General features: G+C 47.9%; 1 protein-coding gene across 1 annotated transcript in view; it reads left to right on the forward strand.

Moving 5' to 3' along the window:
* The window catches only part of GLI1 (GLI family zinc finger 1), a 289,881-nt gene that overhangs the window by 230,691 nt on the left and 40,474 nt on the right, over nucleotides 1-18,716 (forward strand). Inside the window, exon 2 of the mRNA XM_078688985.1 lies at nucleotides 5,437-5,607. Coding sequence (XP_078545111.1) covers nucleotides 5,511-5,607 — 97 coding nt within the window. The 5' untranslated portion in view covers nucleotides 5,437-5,510. The remainder of the gene's footprint in view (nucleotides 1-5,436; nucleotides 5,608-18,716) is intronic.

Below are 18,716 nucleotides of genomic sequence, written 5' to 3' on the forward strand. Positions count from 1 at the left end.
TATTAAGTGGTTTGTACCAACTGATACATGCCATTCATCTGGAAAATTTCGATTAAACAGTTTAGGTGAAAATGTTTCTGAAAATAGGTGTTCTCTAAATTCATTTTCCTATAAAAGCACATTAGCCTTCTGAGGCGCTTACAGCTGTGTCACCCCAATGGCAACACTTGAACACGACAAGCGAAGCAGTGGGGAAGTCGTGGACCGAAGGGCTGCGTTTTTGTGGTGAAAAAAAGTAACTACTCAGACAGGCCGAAATTCTTATGCATGAAACACAAAGATGTACATCGATTTCTAAGGTGGTTTGGCAGTCTATGGAGGGATCTGTTGGCCTCTCATAATTGATCACAGACATTTCTGAAAGTTGGATTTAGTGCAAACTGCATAGACCTGTATTTTTGGGAAGTTATCAAGGACATAAGCAGGGAGCCCCGGATACGGAATAGCGCAGTAGTAAAGCTACGAGGAGCGTATACATAGCCCTACACTGTAGCCTGTCTGTAGGGAGGAAAGGCAAGATCTTCCTGATAGGGCACGCCTGGAAGGTGCAAGTCATCATAACAGGGTTGATCTGACAGTTTTGCGATAGCTCGTAATCTAAAATCACTCATTAGCATCTCACTTTGCAAGCAGGCCTGTGGTCCAAGCATAGGGGCATATTTACAAAACCCCTGCGCCACCAGAGCGGCACTTTTTTTGATGTTCCGGTGGCGCACAATACTGAGCCATATTTACAAGGCCACGCAAAGCTACCCTATGTGGCTTTTCATGGACTTGAAATTGGGCACCTTTTCATACATTACACTGCTTGAAAGGGGCATTCCAAGGGTGTTACTGTGGGTGTTCCCATGCAACACCCATAGATTCTGACACATTCCCAGATTTTTTACAAGGTTTTGTTAATCTGGGAATGCGTCAGATTCTAACGCCTCCCCAGGGGAGACATTAAAGTACCTTTGTTTCTTCTCGTTTTTTGCTCTCTGTGTGCTGCATTCTGCAGCATACATAGAAGGAGGAAAACACCATCAATTATTGTTTTTGTGCAAGAAGGTGTCCCTTCCCGATGTATGACATTACAACGCATGCTTTTACATCGCATGCTTTTACAACGCGGTTTTTACAACGCATACCATTACAACACATAGTGCTTTGGGGTGCTGGATAGTGAATAGTTTAATTTACTATTCCAACTCCAGTCCCCGTGGATAGTAGGGAAGGTGTTGGATAGTACATTAAACCTATTCCCTATCCTAGAGCGCCCCCCAGCGCAATGCGTTGTAATGGTTTGCGTTGTAAAAGTTGCGTCGTAAAGGCACTGCGTGGTAAAAGTTGCGTTGTAAAGGATGTTTCCCGTCCCTTCCTGCACAAACACAATCATCCCTGCAATGCAGGTACCCTTGCACCATGATGCAAGGAGGCCTGCATTGGAGTTAGGCAGCCAATTGTGCGTCCCATGAGGACTGCCCCTGTTACATGTGTTCTTACTCTTCAGGTTATCTATACTTTGGGATCTCTCTTTTTTTGGTTGGCCTTCCTCTTTGTTTGTTAAGTGTTCTTTTTACTTGTGCACTGAAACTTCAGACCACTTCAGCCGGCATTTCTAAAGGATAGTGTTTTTTGAAGCCCATATCCTAGATACAGCATGTCTTTAAAGAGACGGAGCATGTGCTGCCTAGATGAGATCTAAAAAGGATGGGAGAGAGGAACGATCCTGCAGGACCCCACAAATAGGTAAGCATGTTTAACCAAGTGTAACAGAGAATTTGGGCTTGACCTTTCAAAAAGGAGCTAAACCACACAAATGCGATTCCTACACCACCCACTTCGGGCAGCCACTCAATTAAGATTGACTGGTCGACATCGCTGAATGCAGGGAAGAGATGAAGGACAGCCACACCTGCCAAATCTGTGTCATCAGGAATAGATCTAAGTTCAGTCACCAGTACCAGGGCTGACTTGGCCCCAGCACCAGGGTGGAACCCAAGCTCTCAGGAATAAAGGGCTCAAGCTTGTATTTAATAGGGAGAGAAGTGTTTTGACACGTTTGTCCTCGTCACCTTTTCTAAGGCTGGCAGCAAAGTAATAAGTCAGCAGTTGGTGTTGGCAAGAACATCCAGTATTTGGCAAGGGATAAACAACGCCAGATTTCCAAGGTCTGGGAAGAGAGACCCAAGAAAAGGAAGCATTGACCAATGTCACGGCCTGCTGAACACTAGCAGGGAATTGAGCTTTCGAGACTTCCTCTGTGCACGTGTTGTCAGGTGAACCAGAACGTCAATCTAGAGACTAATCTCTACAGACCCTACATAAATGGTCTCTAGGAAAACTCTTGATTTTGCCTACTGCTGCACTACCCCTTTCTTGGCTGGTCTCAACAATTACTAAACTAATGTTATACTTCTGTCTGTCCAACTTCTACTGTATTTTTTTATTCCACAATTGCATTTGGCTTGACTTTCTCTACCTTGCACATTTCTTTCTCGTAGGGAGACCTGAATAGCCTTATAATTGTTAGGTGCCTTTGTATCCAGTATTCGAATACTGGAGCGGGGAGCTGGAAATAGCCCCTCAGTGTCGGCTTTAGGTTTATTCAAAGAGGAGACATAATGTTAGGTTTGAAACTTCCTGTTACCCTGTCCTGCATTAGCCATACATTCGGCATATACATGTGGACTTCAGGTAGGCCTGAAACGTTGATATGTCCAATATGGAGAAGTAAAGTTTATTTTTACAATATTAAAGATTTCATGCTAACCCTTTTTACTTTGCAAATGTTGTGAAGAGTTTGCTTTGCCACTTACATATTCCAATCATGATTATTACAACAATTCCTGTCACACATGGCCTTATTCAGGCACTCATTAAGGGAGTTATACACTCCTTATGCAACAATACCAAACTTGGAAGTCCCATTTCTTGTAATCCCACTTGAGCTAGTAACTAGTGGCACTGGAACAAGGGATGCTGGGGGTACTGCAGCACACCATACAACTTGAGGGTGTTTAGATAGAGAATGAGTAAGAAAGAAGTCCTTCAAGTGTCTTTCTCAAGGCAGTAGTTGAGTTTTCAAAGACAGACTAACACATATCCCTTGCCTTTCTGAGGTGGTGTTATTGGCCAGCCCCCTACTCTGAAAAATGTTCCAGCACCACTGTCAGTACTTCCTTTTACAGTCTGAATCAGGATCCCCTCCTAGCTCCGACACAAAGGGGGTCATTAGGATGACGGGCGGACTTAGTCCGCCCGCCATCCTATCGGAATTCGGGACCGCCCGCCATAAAGGCGCGGGTCCCGTGGGGGGTATTAGGATGTGCCCGCCACAGTGGCGGGCACATCCTGCATTTTTAGCATTGTGGCGGGCTGTGCGCTCAGCACCGCCCGCCACAATGCAAAAATGCATTACAGCATTTACATAAACAAAGCGTCAGGCACTGCGCGGTGCCTGTTTGTTTGTTCATGCAAATGAAGGGGGGCACCACAGGTACCCCCCGTGTGCAACCCCCACCCCTCCTTGACTCTGGGGCCCCGCAGGGGGTCCCCAGAGTTAAGACCGCATGCCTTTCCGCCACGGAAAGGCATGTCTGAAAGCCCATGCTAATATGGCTGGCGGTGTCTAATAGACACCGCCACCATATTAAACATTTTCTGCCACGGCCGCAAGGCGACTGGGGCAGAAAAGCGGCAGACGGTCTTTCCGTCCGACGCGGTCCCCCCGCCATTCTATATGGCGGGGGGAATTCTGGAGAGGATGTTGGGCAGATTGCCCCCGCCAGGCCGGCGGTGTCTACCGCCAGCCTGGCGGGGGCAATCCTCCCGACATCATAATGGGCCCCAAAGTCTCCATATTCTTTTTGTGCACAATGGCTTCCTGCATTGAAAATCTCAGCAAGGGGTAAAATCTTGCATAGACACATTCTGTACATATTTTCCAGCTTGTCTGAGTTTGATTGGAGTAACTGTGAAAATGATGTTTCAATATGGAGAAAACTTTGTTGAATAAAGGTAAACCATGAGCCTTAAAATCTTACTTAAGGGTGAAAATAGGGGAACTTCCCTAGCGACGAAACACACTTCCTACAGCCCTATTGTTCATTATTTAGCACCATGCACCAGCAGAGTAGAGTAATTGGATGCATAAATCATTACTATGCAGTAATCAGAGCCACATATCAGCCCCTGTCAGTCAGTGATGTGAATTATGGCAATAATTATCCCTGCCAACAAGTTTTGTGCAGGAACGCGCCCCATCAAAACACAGTTAGGGATGCTACTTGTGAGGCACACATATCTATGTGCTACCTGCATAACAAACAAACACAGATCAATCCAGCATCCCACAAACAACAGGCCACTCCACAGTGTTCTGGGGTTTCGGATTGCTCGTGTTCCCATTCAGAGGGAACCTGGCCTGACAATTCAGGTTAGACTGTTCCTATTGGAGCAGGGCCAAACCTGCTTTGCACATATCCAGGTCCAATCTGAGGTGTCATGGTGGGCAAAAACCGACGGGCTGAGGTGTGGCCCAGATAATAACTGGTGTCTACGATTAACTCAAATATTCCACCTATCCTTTTTTTGTTTTCCTTTACGAAATAGGTCAGGCTACAGAGCTGAACGGGTGATGAGGTCACCTGTCATTCGGGGTGACCTGCCAGTGGTGCTTTCTAAGGGAAGATGTTAAGTTACCAGTATGTTATGGACCTGCCACAGTGTATATGTAAACAATAACATGGTGTATGAGTGTGCGTGAGTAAGGTAGCGTGGATGAGCATGAGAATTTTAGAGTGAGTCAGTGAGAGTGGTAGTGCTAGAAATCCAGACCCTTTGTTCCTGATAAAAGCAGATAGATCAAAATGGTCTGACAATACACACTTGAGCTGTGTACTTAAGTCTGTGTCAAATACAGGACTCGAAAGACTGGTACGTTCTTAGAATTATAGGATAATCACTAAGTAAGGACATTATTCTCATCTAAATGCATTGCCTCTGAATATATTCTTTGTGGATGTTATAAATATCTGGCACGGTTCAGGCCCTCGTAGACCAGGCTTGGACACATCCTTGATGCACCATGTCTCGTATGCATGCCATGGGGACCAAATGAAAGGTGGTGTTGAGGGTAATGCAAAGCTTTTGCACGTTCATGTCTTGTTTTTCAGTATTTGATGGGGCCATGGCAGGGATTTGCTAGAATATTGATAATATTACTGACTAAATTATGCATTAGTTTGGTGTAGGCCACACGCAATAAATTGCACAGAATGAAACTAGCACAGCAGAATGTAACGTCACAGGCCAGGGCGCCCTATTTTACAATCTCCCTCCTTTTCTTCAGGGTGCCCAGTGTGTCAAATGTGGCAGACACCTATTTCTGTTCTCTAGATCTTCCCCAAGTGCAGAGAGTTTACTCAATGCTGCCATTTCTTTTTCTTGCAGCCTCGATCGCATGTGGTCCTTGAAGGAGGCCCACTCTCCTTCGCAGCCAGCTCCTCATCTGCACTGGGCAGACCATGTATAATGCCATGAACCCACCGGTGAACAGCTACACAGAACATTGCTACCGCCGGGCGCTCCACGGACAAGCTTCCTCCGCTCCCAGGACTGAAGGTGAGTTCCTATAAACTAACCCATAACAACGGCTTAAATTGGCTTTAAAACTAGGTAGGGATTCACAAGGAGCTTTACCAAGAGAGGTCATGTGCACAATGAACAGCAGGTACACCCTGTCACCACTACAGACCGCTAGCGTCGCGCCATCACCAGATCCAAAGACTGTAGTGTGCGTCAACAATTGACGTATTTAGACAAAAAAGATCAAGTCCTCTAAACCACTTTCATCTGTACGCAGAGCTTAGTTTTTCATCTTCTTGTCTCAGCCTCATTTTTTAAAAAAATCAGGAACTTGCTTTTACATTTTTTCTCCAGCTTAATTGAGACTTCAGCAGAGCTCTAATTTTAGGAACACTTCCACAGAATTCGAAGGCAACTGGTATGTGACAGCCAGTCACCATTTGATGTATTTTGAATACTTGGTGACATCGAGAAGAGCTAAGTAGTCCAGCAATGCTGTAAGGTGGTGGCATCACAAATCGTATGTTTCAAGACACATCATGACCCTACAAATGGTGCATTCAGTGGCCATTGATGCCATTAGTGACTAATGTAATGCTGCATTCAGGTGCTGGGGAACACACAGATATTAAAAACTCCCTACACAGGGTATGATGACAAGGTGGTAGACGTAACAGATAGCTCCATGCATGGCATTCTGGTCTTATGGGCAGAGGTGTAGATAGCCCTCGTTGCATAGTATAGTGCTGTGATGGGACTAGAGGTGTGGATAGCTTGATACACAGTATGCTGGCTTTATGGACCGGGCCATAGCTCGCCCCTCACCACTCAGTGGTACAGTCACAAAACTCAGCATTGCTCTTTTGGGGGTTGGAAATGGGGCTTGATGCAGAACACCATACTGCTGGTTTCAAGACGAGGGTGGGAATAGCCTCATGATACAGTGACATGTTCTCAGGAAGCCGGAAGTGAGGGGTTCTCCATGAAGCAGTATCATGTTCTCATAGAAGAGGAGGTGGAGATGGGCCCAAGGCACAGTATGGTGCTCTCAGGAAACATGGGCATGCGGTTTCAGGAGACTGTGAGATTTGCCGCATGGCATAGTATGCTGATTTCAGGAGAAGTACACCAGGGTTTACTACATACTCTGGGTTTAGGAGGCCAGGTGGGGTTGCCCCATTGGCAAAGTCAATACCCCTATTCTGTAGATCCTGATGAGAATGGGGTTAAACTGTTGTCATGGAATATTGCTGATCTGAAAAGGAAACTTGAATCTCCGTTGTCTCTGATAGGGGATAATAATGTTATGATTATTTGCACCACATGAGACCTGGGAACTGAAGGAGGTGGTGCTGAGCGATTATAGAGTTTTTAGTAGCAAAGCAGTCGAGGGGCATTTCGATCGTCCTGCAGGAGGCCTAACTGTCATGAGATCCCTAAAATATGAAATTGTTGGGAACATTTTATTCAAGGAATGTACACATTTTTTGACAATGTCAGTTTCTGGCTTGTCATTGAAAAAACTGGAGAAAATGGAGAAAAATTACAGTCCAGATCTAATACTGATCAATGCATACTTCCCCCAGGAAAAAGTGCAGGAAAAACAGGTAAAAGAGCTGGCAGTTCTAATGGATAAAGTTACCCTGTTCTTCCCTAATGCTCCAATCTTATTGATGAGCGATATTACTGCAAAGATTTCCCCTAACCCATCGAATGATGAGTTTCAGCTGGAGAAATAAAATGCTTTGGGGATTCTGTGTCAGGTCTTGCCAGGTCAGCGGGGTGATGTGATAGGCAGACAATTAGTTACAAAGTAAGCCACCCTTAACATGACTATTATTAATGGCAGATGTGTATGCTACCAGCCGGCCCAGCTCACTTTTGACAACGGAAGAGTGGCTACACTAATCAATCATGTAATACTCTCTTCCGAAAATGTTGGTTTAGTTAAGGTTCTAGTAATAGGCGATCTTGCAAGTAGTGACCATAAACCACTTGTGCTCTCGCTGTACAGTGGTGCCTATTTAGGAGACCTCTGGAAGAATAGTCAGCCAATTTACTTTAGGGATGAACGTAGGTTAGTGTGGTCAGCACAATTAATATCTCAAACTTTAAATAGTGTGATGGAGTTTTTGAAATCTAAGACCGACCAACCATCTCAGTATATAATAAAGGATTTTGGAAACTTGCAGCTAGATTAATCAAAGACCCGTTTTGCGAGTCTTTAATAGCGATTCATAAGGAATCGCTATTAAGGCCCATAGTAATGAATGGGGAGTTATTCCTTATTTGCGATTAGCAATTTGCTAATCGCAAATAAGGATGCGATTTCAGGGGTGCCAGGGGTGTCCAAAGGACACCCTGTAGCACCCCTGAAAAGCAAATTTAGCCAGATGTTGCGCACACACATGTCCAAAGGACATGTGTGTGTGTAACATACCACTCAGAAAAATGCACTAAAGTGCATTTTTCTGAGTTTTCGCTATTTACCACGAAGTCTAACTTCGTGGTAAATAGCGGCCAGAAATAGCGAATTCGCTAATAGAAAATGGTTAATGAATTGCATTTAAGGAATATCAAATAGAGATTCCTTAAATGCAATTCCTCGCAAATATGCGATTTCGCTATTAGCGATTTTTGCATTTGGGATGATGAATCCCAAATGCAAAAATTGCACTCGCAAAGGGCCAGATTCTCAGAATCTGGCCCTTTGCGAGCCGTATTCGGCTTGATGAATCTAGCTGTTAATTCCCTCCATAAGGGACATTGCTTTTGTGGGCCTTAATAGGGGCCGGGTTAGGAAGGGTAAATATAGTTCAGATAAAGCGAGGGCTAAGTCCACATTATATATGAACATAAGGGAGGCTTATAAAGCAGACAGGTTAGATAGGAAGCGCCTAATTAAAGTGCATAGGATAACTCATAGGAGAGAAGTAGGACAAATATTATGGAAAGAAAAACCAATTGATAGGACGAAGGCAATCGTCGCCCTCTGTTCGGGTAGCCTGAAGGGCTTCCGGGAACATAGTTAATAGCGCTCTTGGGCTGTCTAGAAAAATCGTAGCAGTGCCAGTCCCTGAAGAAGTATGGGGCAGGTATATATCCGAGTTGTATAAATTAAAAGAAGAAAATGGAGGAGTAATGGGGAGCGAGAATGTGAGGCCGCCAGAGAAGGGGATGGCGGAGAGCTCCCTGGTCCCCTCAGTAAGTTGTATTAAGGCTGTAATAAAAGGTTTGAAAAGTTCTAGGGCCCAAGGTCTTGATGGTCTTTCATCTGATATAATGAAACTTCATCCTAGTTTGTGTGCTCAAGTCCTGGCACCAGTGTTTGGAGCCATAATAAGTGGATATGACCTGTAAAGGAAGCATTATGGTTACGTTGTATAAAAAAGGTGCACGCGACCTGTCCTCGAGTTACTGTAGGATTACTCTGCTGGACATTCCCAGTAAAATGTATACGAAACATCTGTTGGTTTTACTGGAAGACTGGGTAAGCAGTGCCAGAGTTTTACCAAAGGTCCAAATGGGTTTCCGTAAAGCGTATTCAAAAACAGATGCCTGCCTACTTTTAAATATTCTTGCCAGCTTCTCTATGTGTCATATATCGATTTGTCAACAGTGTTTGACTCTATCAAAAGGGTATTACTCAGGGAAAAATGTGTAAATGGGGTTGCCCGCCTGGCTTATTAAAGTTTATAACTCAATTACATAAGGGCTCATGGACAAGGGTGTAACTAGGGGGCAATGGAGCTCTGGCTAGAAAAATAGCTACCCACAATGGCCATAAGCAGGGGTGTATTTTGTCTCTGCTCCTGTTCTCAATTTATATTGCAGATGCTACGCCAGTGTTAAAACAGATTTAGTCTTTCCAGCCAAAACTAGGGGCTGAGGACATTTCAATAATGTTGTATGCTGATGATACTGTGCTATTGGATCTAACGCCACTGGATGCCTTTTCAGGGTACTGTAAGGCCAATGCACTGAAAATAAATACAGTTAAAACTAAGCTCATGGTCTTTTCGAAAGGAAGTTTGCAGTCCACCAGGCGTAAGTGGTGGTTAAACTAATTGGAAGTGGTAAAAGAATATAGATATTTAGGTCTCCTCTTCAGATATAACCTAAACTTTAAATCTCACATAGACCTTCAGGAGGTATGCTCCAGAGAGATTGCAGGGGCTCTACATAGGTTGGATCGAGCACTGGGGCATAAGTCCGTTGAAGTTCTGAGAGAAACTTATAATGCAAAAACCGTAAAGCTTACTTTTGTATGGCTGTGAGGCTTTGTCAGTAAAGAACATAAAGCGGCTGTAGATTATTGAAACTAATATCTGGAAACGATGGCTCGGCCTGCCTAGAGGCTTGGTGAATTGTGCCCTGAAGCTGGAACAAGGCCTGACTAATTGTTGGACTTGGCCCTTTTCCCTCAAATTTTTCGCTTTCACCCCCCAACATGTAGGATGTCTCCCCCTTGGTAAATTAAATTGTATAGGCCATGTGTGGTATGAGATGCCCTGTTTAATGTTAAATGCAATGCAATGGTGTGTACATTTATTTTCCCCCATCGTAAACATGTACCCTGGTGAAATGCTGCATTTGTGTTTTGCATTTAAAATGGCTGCCAAGGCTATGCGTTGTGCCACCTGACTGCAGGAGGTTAGCAGTCTAGTTGTTAGGTACCCAGCCACCCCTGCATTTGGAGGGAAAGCCTGGCACCCAGGGTGCTCTACTCCTCCCCCTGAGCCAGTTAGAACTAGTTCACCTGTCTGAGGTGGGTTAGCGGTCTAGTTGTCTGGTACCCAGCAATCCCAGCATTTGGAGGGACCTTCTTGAAGCTTCCAGCCTTTCTGGTATAGGGAGAGCAGTAGAGATGTGATGAGCAGAGATAGAGCTGGGACAGGAATGTGAGGGGACCTGCTGCCAGGGGATACCGCCACTTGGGCCTGTGTGCTGGGCCCTGCACCCATCTAGAGCCCCCCTACTGTCCCCAGGACGTGTGAAGCGCCACTTCAGGAGTTCAGGCTACTGTGTAGGAGGAGGGTCACGCTACAGTGGGGATGGTGAAAGCCTACCACCCTGCTTTGATGATGCCCCCACTACCTGCTGACTTGGCCCAGTAGTGCCTACTGCTCTGTCCCCCAGGCTCCTGAAGAAGGAGGGCCCCCCTAGGTCCCTGGAGCTGCCGGGGACCTGCGCTACGCAAGCGCTGCGCAAAGAAGCGCCCAGAAGGGAAGGAGCATCTGGGACCCCGCCACCCAGGAGGTGAGGAGTGTTACCCTGGGCCTGCTGCTGGGACTGTCCGCCCCCCTTTCGCTGTGCTCCTGGACGTGCTGGGCCTGGAGGAGGCGCTGCGTGCCAAAGCGCTATAATCCTGGAAGCGCTGTGCTGCAGCAGCCCTGGGTAGTCCTGAAGTGCCTGAACTGTACTGCCTGCTGTGTGTGCCTGCAAAGCGCCACTTCAACCAAGCACTGGACTGTTGGAAGGGCTGCCCGGCCCTGGATAAGTGCTGCCTGCTAAGCGCTGTGATCTAGAAGCGCTGTATGAGGAGCTGGGCTGAGGAGAAGCGCTGTGTGGTGGCTAGCGCTGCGCAGCTGGAAAAGGCTGCTTTTGTGTTCCTAAGCGCTACCGTGCTAGATCCTGCCGCCTCTCAGCCTTGTAAATAGGGTAGGAGCCTACCCCACCTCCGCTCGGGGAGCAGTGTCTGCGTCCGTCTGGTGAGGCCTCGAGGCACATTGTCGGTGCCTGCCTCCCACCCTACTGCCCAGGAAGCCCGGAGCGAGGAGCAGAAGCGTGGAGACATTGCCAAGAGCCCGGTGAGTTTGGGGCTCCAACAGACTGTGTTGGGGGGTGTATCGGGGCATACTGTCAGTGCCCAACCCCCGGTGCCAGCATTCCTTGGTGAACTGCCGCCCCCAGGAACAGTATTGTTCTCCAGGTGCCCCGCCTGGCAGCGGGCACCTGCAACGTTGGGCCAGTAGACCCAGGACTGAGACTCGGAGGTGTGGGCCCTGCGTCGTTCAGGGACCTGGGTTGTGCCTGCAGTAGTGAGTTGCCTGATTCCAGGCCAATAGGGGAAGTCAGGCTATGGAAGCTTAGCTGCAGATGGTCCTGCCTCATGGGTGATACCACTGTTTTGGGGGGATGCAGGTCTTGTGTGCCTAGTGTTTTTATGTCACCGGGAGGTGCTTTTGAGCCCCTATTCGGTTAAGGCTGGGTGCTTAGGTCACTGCGCCTCTACTCATGATTAGTTGAGCCAATGTGGATGTGTGCTCTGCCATTCTTATGAGCATTGTGATTCCTGTCCAAGGATAAGGCTCCTGCCTGACGCCCAGAGGTCCCTCTACTGAGGTTGTAGGCCTGATGTCAATGTTATGCATCTATTGTTTCTTTTCTTGCAGGAGGTGCTAAGGCCAGGCCGGCTGTGTTATACCTAGTGTTATGTCCAATATTGATATGTTCTGTGCCAAAGCTATATGCCCCAGGGTGGGCATGATTATGCCAGCCCAGGCCTGATATTACATATGCATGTCTATGCCAGTTGTTAAGGCCAGGTGCCGCCTGTTTATTTTCACAGGAGACGCGGATGCAGGCCCTGTTGTGTGGCTATGCCTCCATACCTAGTGTGTATTTTATGTCTAAAGCTTTAGTTTACGCCTACAGCTTACGTCTAGGTGAGGCCAAGGATTAAGGCCTGAGTTTGCCCTGCGATATTGGCCTTGGGTTTCAGCATTAGTATTTCTTTCCCTCACGTATTCTCCTAAGGTTTCATGCCAATGATAACATTTTTATTGCAGCTGGACACTAATGGACTTCCTTAACCCTTTTTCTTACTTCTCCCATTTTTCCATGTAAATAATCCCCCTGGTATACTTTGCTCTGGCACCAGTTGGCGCCCCATTGTGATTACTGCTGTTATTGTGTTTTACCTTTGCAGGTTGGAGATAATACAAAACGTATTCTTTTTCCAACCAGAAGCGGTGTTGTGTCTCTTTTGTAGTGTGCCTGGTATGTCGTCTGTGAGTACTGCGTGGACGCTTACACATGTCCTCTGCAGTTTGGCCTGCCCGCTCTGCTCCATGCTACCCCCCTGTAGAATTGGCAATCCCATTTCTTAAACTAATGTATTATTTAAATACAAGCAGAGGATTCTCAATTGTTGGGCCTGTCTTACAAAGGTGGATGATGGCTCCCCGAGGCAAACAATAACATTCTATTTTCTGGAGAAGAGCTCAGCCAAATGGGTTGTTAATTTACAAGACATTAAGGCCTCCTTGTCTATCCCACTAGGGATTGACCATCAAAACCTGTCTGCACCACAGCAGAAACAAATATTAAAATGCTTGATAGATGAGTGTTCAAGAAAGGGAGATTTAGAATGTGGGCACTCTGGAACATCGAATGGGAGTCAGAATATGGTGGTCATATCCAGGCTTATTTGTGTGATATTAAAATCGGCTACATTAGGAGGCTGGGGCAGATACCCGGCCTTTATAAAGTGGAAGTTGATTAAAGGGGTTGGGATGGAAAGTGGAATTTGTCCCCTCTGTCATAATGCTCCGTTGTCTTTTTTGCACATATTTCTATTTTTCACATGCTGTGACACAGTAAGAAGCAGTGTGTTATCTCCTGGTTTTAGAAATGTACAGGTCTATCATATTAACAACTTAATGGCAATAATATTTAAATGGAATACCTTGAGATTGTGATTTGCCGTTGGGAAATTTTGGTCTGTAGTTGCTAAATGGTTTGCGGAGCTGAGTAACTCATAGAAACTGTTGTACTCTTATGGAATAGGTAGATTCGATCCAAAAATCGATGAATTGCAAGCTCTGTCAAATTGAGTTTACTTATGAGTATTATAGAACACCATAAGACATCATAAGATACGAAGTAGGAACTGGAAGAACCCCCATGGTATTCCTCTCTAAAGCTTTAGCTGGATCTTGCTTCTTTAACTTGAGAAGTGGAGATCAGCTTTTCTTTTGCTATAGTTGTATTTTTGCACAAAATAATTGTATTTTGCACAAACAACACTGATATTCTTATACTATGGAGAATTTCATGTTTGTGGTTAATAGAATACTTTTCACGTATTATCTGTGAAATGAAATGAAATACCAGCATTTGTAAAGCGCACAGCTACCTCTGAAGAGGTGTCCCGGCCCTGAGGGCCGTTGGGAAGATTAAGCGAGCTATTGCCCAGAGTCACATGGTGCTGGGCTAACCTGCCACCGGCACCGGGGATTGAACCGTGAATCCCGTGGGCCGGAGTCAGGCACCCTGGCCACTGCGCCACACCTCTTCCACACTGTGCTGCTTCTCTTACTGTACTCACCCCCTATATTAGAAGTTAAGTTGTGCTTTAATTGTATTTTGCACATTAATCATTTTATTTTGCACAAACAACATGGATATTGTCGAACAAGTTACTTACCTTTGGTAACGATATATCTGTAAGAGATATAGATTAGTTATGGATTCATCACCTTAGAAATACCCCTAGGCGTCAGACTGGATCCAGAGAATTTTTCATCAGCCGTACCCCTGCACGTCGGTAGGTGGCGTTGGTCGACTCCGCATTCGTAGTTGGAGCCGTGGTCACCGGAATGACATCGCAGTATCTACTTGGACGCCACTCCTGCGCGCAGACGTCAGTTCTTTACACAACATTCCATGCCAGAAGCGCAGAGACATGCAAGACAATGACCACTGGTGCACAAAACTAGGGCCCTGAAGAGAAATCCATTACCCTAGAAGTCAGTTCGCAGAACGGGGAGGATAGGTGGGGCGGTGAGGAATCCATAACTAATCTGTGTCTCTTACAGACATATCGTTACTGAAGGTAAGTAACTTGTTCATCTGAAAGAGACAAATAGTTATGGATTCCTCACCTTAGAATAGATACCCCAGTAATACCAATCCTGGAGGTGGGTCTGCGAACCAAGTTCACACCAGAAAGCCCTGGAGAACTGAACAGCCAAAGAAGCCGCCTCTCCGTACTTGGCTGTACAGGCAGGAGTGTTTGGTAAACGTGTGCAGTGAAGCCCATGTAGCTCCCTGGCAGATGTCATGAAGGGGGACTCCACGTCCCAAAGCAGTAGTAGCTGCCGTCGCCCTGGTGGTATGGGCACGCAAGCCCACTGGAGGTTCCTTTTTCCCTAAGCAATAGCAGATTTTGATGCAAAGAACGATCCATCGAGAGATGGTTCATTTTGGCACTGCCCGACTTTTCTTGGCACCCACATAGCCAACAAAGAGCTGGTCAACCACCCGGAATTGTTTTGTGAGATCCAGATAGAATGAAAGTGCACGTTTTGGATCTAGACGGTGAAGCCTCTCCTCCTCTATAGAAGGGTGCGGGGGCAGGAAAAAGGTGGGCAAAGTGATGGTCTGTCCTATGTGGAAAGGGGTAACCACTTTGGGAAGGAAGGAAGGAAGGAAGGAAGGAAGGAAGGCCTAGTGCGAAGGCCAACTTTGTCCAGATGAACAGCCAGGAAAGGAGGTTTGGAAGAAAGAGCCTAAAGCTCACTCACCCTTGGAGCAGAGGTGATGGCAACTATAAAGGCAGTTTTAAGAGTCAAAAGTCTGATGGGAAAGTTATGCAGTGGCTCGAAAGGAGCACACATAAGGTAGGTCAGAACCAGGTTCAAGTCCCACTGAGGCATTATGAAAGGAATTGGAAGAAACAAGTGAGAAATGCCCTTGAGAAAGCTATTTAAAATAGCGGACTTGAAAAGAGAAGGCTGATCAGGAAGCCGAAGAAAAGCAGAAATTACCAAAAGAAAGCATTTTAAAGTGCCCAGAGCAGAGCCCTGCTGGGCCAAAAAAAGAATGAAGAGGAGAACTTCTGAAAGGGGTGCAGAAGGGGGATCCACAACCTCTGGCGTGCACTATACCACAAGTTTGTTCCATCAACAGGCGTAGACTGTTTTGGTGGAGGGACACCTTGCTGCCAAGATGACGTTACAGACTTTGGGAGGAAGGTCGAAAGCTGTCAACTGTTGCCGCTCAATCTCCACGCAAGGGGGTGAAGACTGGACAGGTTCGGGCAGAGGACCGTTCCCTGCTGCTGCGACAGAAGATTCTTCCAAAGGGGAAGTCTGATCAGAGGATCGATGGCCATGTGTAAGAGCTCAGGATACCATACTCTTCAAGCCTACTCCGAGGCCACAAGAATGACTTGGGCCCAGTCGCGCTTGATCTTCTTCAGCACTCTGGCTAGAAGTGGTATAGGCAGAAAGACGTATAGAAGATCACAACTCCACCCATGGCAAAAAGCATCACAGAGCAAGTGCCGCCTTGGAAATTCTAATGTGCAGAACTGCTGACATTGCGCTTTCTCTTCAGTGGCGAATAGATCTAACCAAGGCTCTCCCCACCGCTGAAAGAGACCTTGCATCACCTCCGAGTGAAGACGCCATTTGTGATCCATCATGCACCGGTGGGCGAGTTCGTCAGCCCTAGTGTTCAGAGAACCTGCCAGGTGTTCAACCACCAGGGACATGCCCTGATGTTCCAGCCACTGCCAGAGAAGAAGTGCCTCCTGATATAGAGTCCACGACCCCACCCCGCGCTATTTGTTGCAGTACCACATGGCGGTGGTGTTGTCTGTGAACACCTGCACTACTCTCCCTTTGACAGAAGGAAGGAAGGTCTTAAATGTAAGACAGATCGTCCGAAGGTCCAGAAGGTTGACGTGGAGCCCGGACTCCGCCGGAGACCAGAGGCCTCTGATCTCCGCCGTCTCTCCCATGGGGCCGTCTCACCCCAGAAGTGATGCATATGTCACCACTGTGAACTCTGGCTGGGGAAGGGAGAGGGACCTGCCCATGACCCAATCCTGGTTCGTTAGCCACCACTGCAATTGATGTGCAGTGCCCTCCGAGATCTGGACGCAATCCGAAAGATTCCCCTGATGCTGTGCCCACTGGAGCTTCAGGTTCCACTGCAGAGCCCACATATGCCACCTGGCATAGTCCACCAGAAGGATGCAGGAGGCCATGAGGCCCAGTAGCCTCAGGGTCTTTCTGAGAGAAACCCGGGATAGAGGCTGAAAGATCGGAATCATAGCCCGAATATCCCGGAATCGCTGCTCGGGAGGACAAGCCCGAAACTGCGCTGTGTCCAGAACTGCTCTGATGAAAAAGAACTTCTGAGAGGGAATCTGGTGTGACTTTGGCACATTGATGGTGAACACCAGCGAATGCAGAAGTTCGGCCATAGTCTGGAGGTGGGAGAACAACAACCTGGGGCGAGCCTGCCTTCAACAGCCAGTCGTCGAGATAAGGGAAGACTGGTACCCCTGATCTGCGCAGATTAGCTGCGACCACTGCCATCACTTTTGTGAACACCTATGGGCTGCTAGTAAGGCAAAAGGGAAGCATGGTAAACTGAAAGTGCTCGTGGCCTACCGTGAACTGTAGGTAACGCCGATGGGCCGGCAGTATGGGGATGTGAAAATAAACATCCTGCAAGTCCAACACTACCATCCAGTCTCCAGGGTCGAGGGCAGACAGGACCTGAGCCGGTGTCAACATTTTGAACTTCACCTTCCGGAGGAAGCGGTGGACGTGCCTGAGATCCAAGATAGGACGCAGGCCCTTGTCTTTCTTGGGCACCAGAAAGTAGTGGGAATAACAACCACGACCTACTTTTGGGGATGGAACTCGCTCGATGGCTCCCCTGGCCAAGAGAGCCATAACTTCCTTTTGGAGCAGGGCCAGGTGATCCTCCGACATGCGATGGAATTGAGGTGACATGGATGGAAGGGTAGTCTCGAAGGGGTGGGAGTAGCCCCTTCGGACTATCTGCAAAACACACCTATCCGGCATTATGTTGAGCCAGTGGGGAAGGTGATGGCGAATCCTGCCGCCCACTGGCGGTTGGTGGCCCTGAAAGGTGGGACTAGGAGGGCTTGGAGGCTGCTGCCAAAGGGGGTGCAGGTGGACTGGCCCTCCTGCTGGCCCCCAGACCCATGACGGTGGGCCCCACGATACCGGCCGTGCAGAGGCTGGACAGCTTCCGCAGGCCTGTGGTTCTGGGTGGATAGTGGTGGGGCACCCCTTCCGTAGCCACGAAAGGGGCGAAAAGCAGACTGCGTGGGGTGAGAGGTGGAAGCGAGGCCCAAACATCTGGCCATAGACCTGGAGTCCTTAAAGTGCTTGATCGTGTTGTCTGCTTTGTCACCGTACAAGCGACGGCCATCAAAGGACATGTCCAAAAGTATAGCTTGGACATCACCCGAAAAGCCAGTGGATTTCAGCAAGGCGTAGCTTCTAAGGGCTACTGATGTTGAAATCGTCCTGCCTAGGGAGTCAGCGGTGTCCATCCCACTTCGGATGGGGAACTTTGATATGTTTCTCCCTCTGGCCACTGCACGGGAGAGCACGGCTCGGGCCTCCTCCGGTCACTGCGGCAGCACCTGCGCAACTGTGTCCCACACAGAGTGGGAGTAACGGCCCAAGAGACATGCGGCTGTTCTAAGCTGGAGGAAGAAAACATTTTCTTCCCAAGATAGTCCAACTTCTTGGATTCCCGATCAGGTGGTGCTGTAGGGAGTGCCCCCTTGGAAGTCGAGGCTTGGACCACCAAGCTCTCAGGGGTAGGGTATTAGGAGAGCAAAATGGGGTCGCCCGGGGCCGGGTGGTGGCTTAGGGCAATCATCCTGTCCACAGGGGCTTGGACCAAATGCCCAAAAGGATGCCTGTAAGGGCCTCATTGAATGGCAGCAGGGGCTCCAAAGAGGCTGAAGCACCTCGGTTAGGAGGTTAGTCCTGACCAACACCGTAGGAAGCTCAAGGTTTAAGGCCTTAGCCGCCCTACGCAACACCATTGCGTACGATACACTTTCCTCTGTAGCCATGGTTGGGGGAGATAGCATGCCAAGATCTGGGAAGGTGTCTAGACCACTGACCTAACCCAAATCCTTTCTCCAATCCGTTCCTCTAACTAGTCTGCCAAAGGGTCCACAGACCCCTCCCAGTCCTCCTCACCCTCCTCTGGTAGCCACTCAGGGCGATAGGGAACACTAGGGGAGAACAGTGGTACAAAAGTACCGGTCGGCGCCGGTCCGACTACGTGTCCACATCGAGGGGGAGGCTGGGGTCGACGTCGGCTGGGGACACAACCGGTGTCGGAGGGGGCGGAGG

Source organism: Lissotriton helveticus, chromosome 1_1 (assembly GCF_964261635.1).
Source record: "Lissotriton helveticus chromosome 1_1, aLisHel1.1, whole genome shotgun sequence".
NCBI lineage: Eukaryota > Metazoa > Chordata > Amphibia > Caudata > Salamandridae > Lissotriton > Lissotriton helveticus.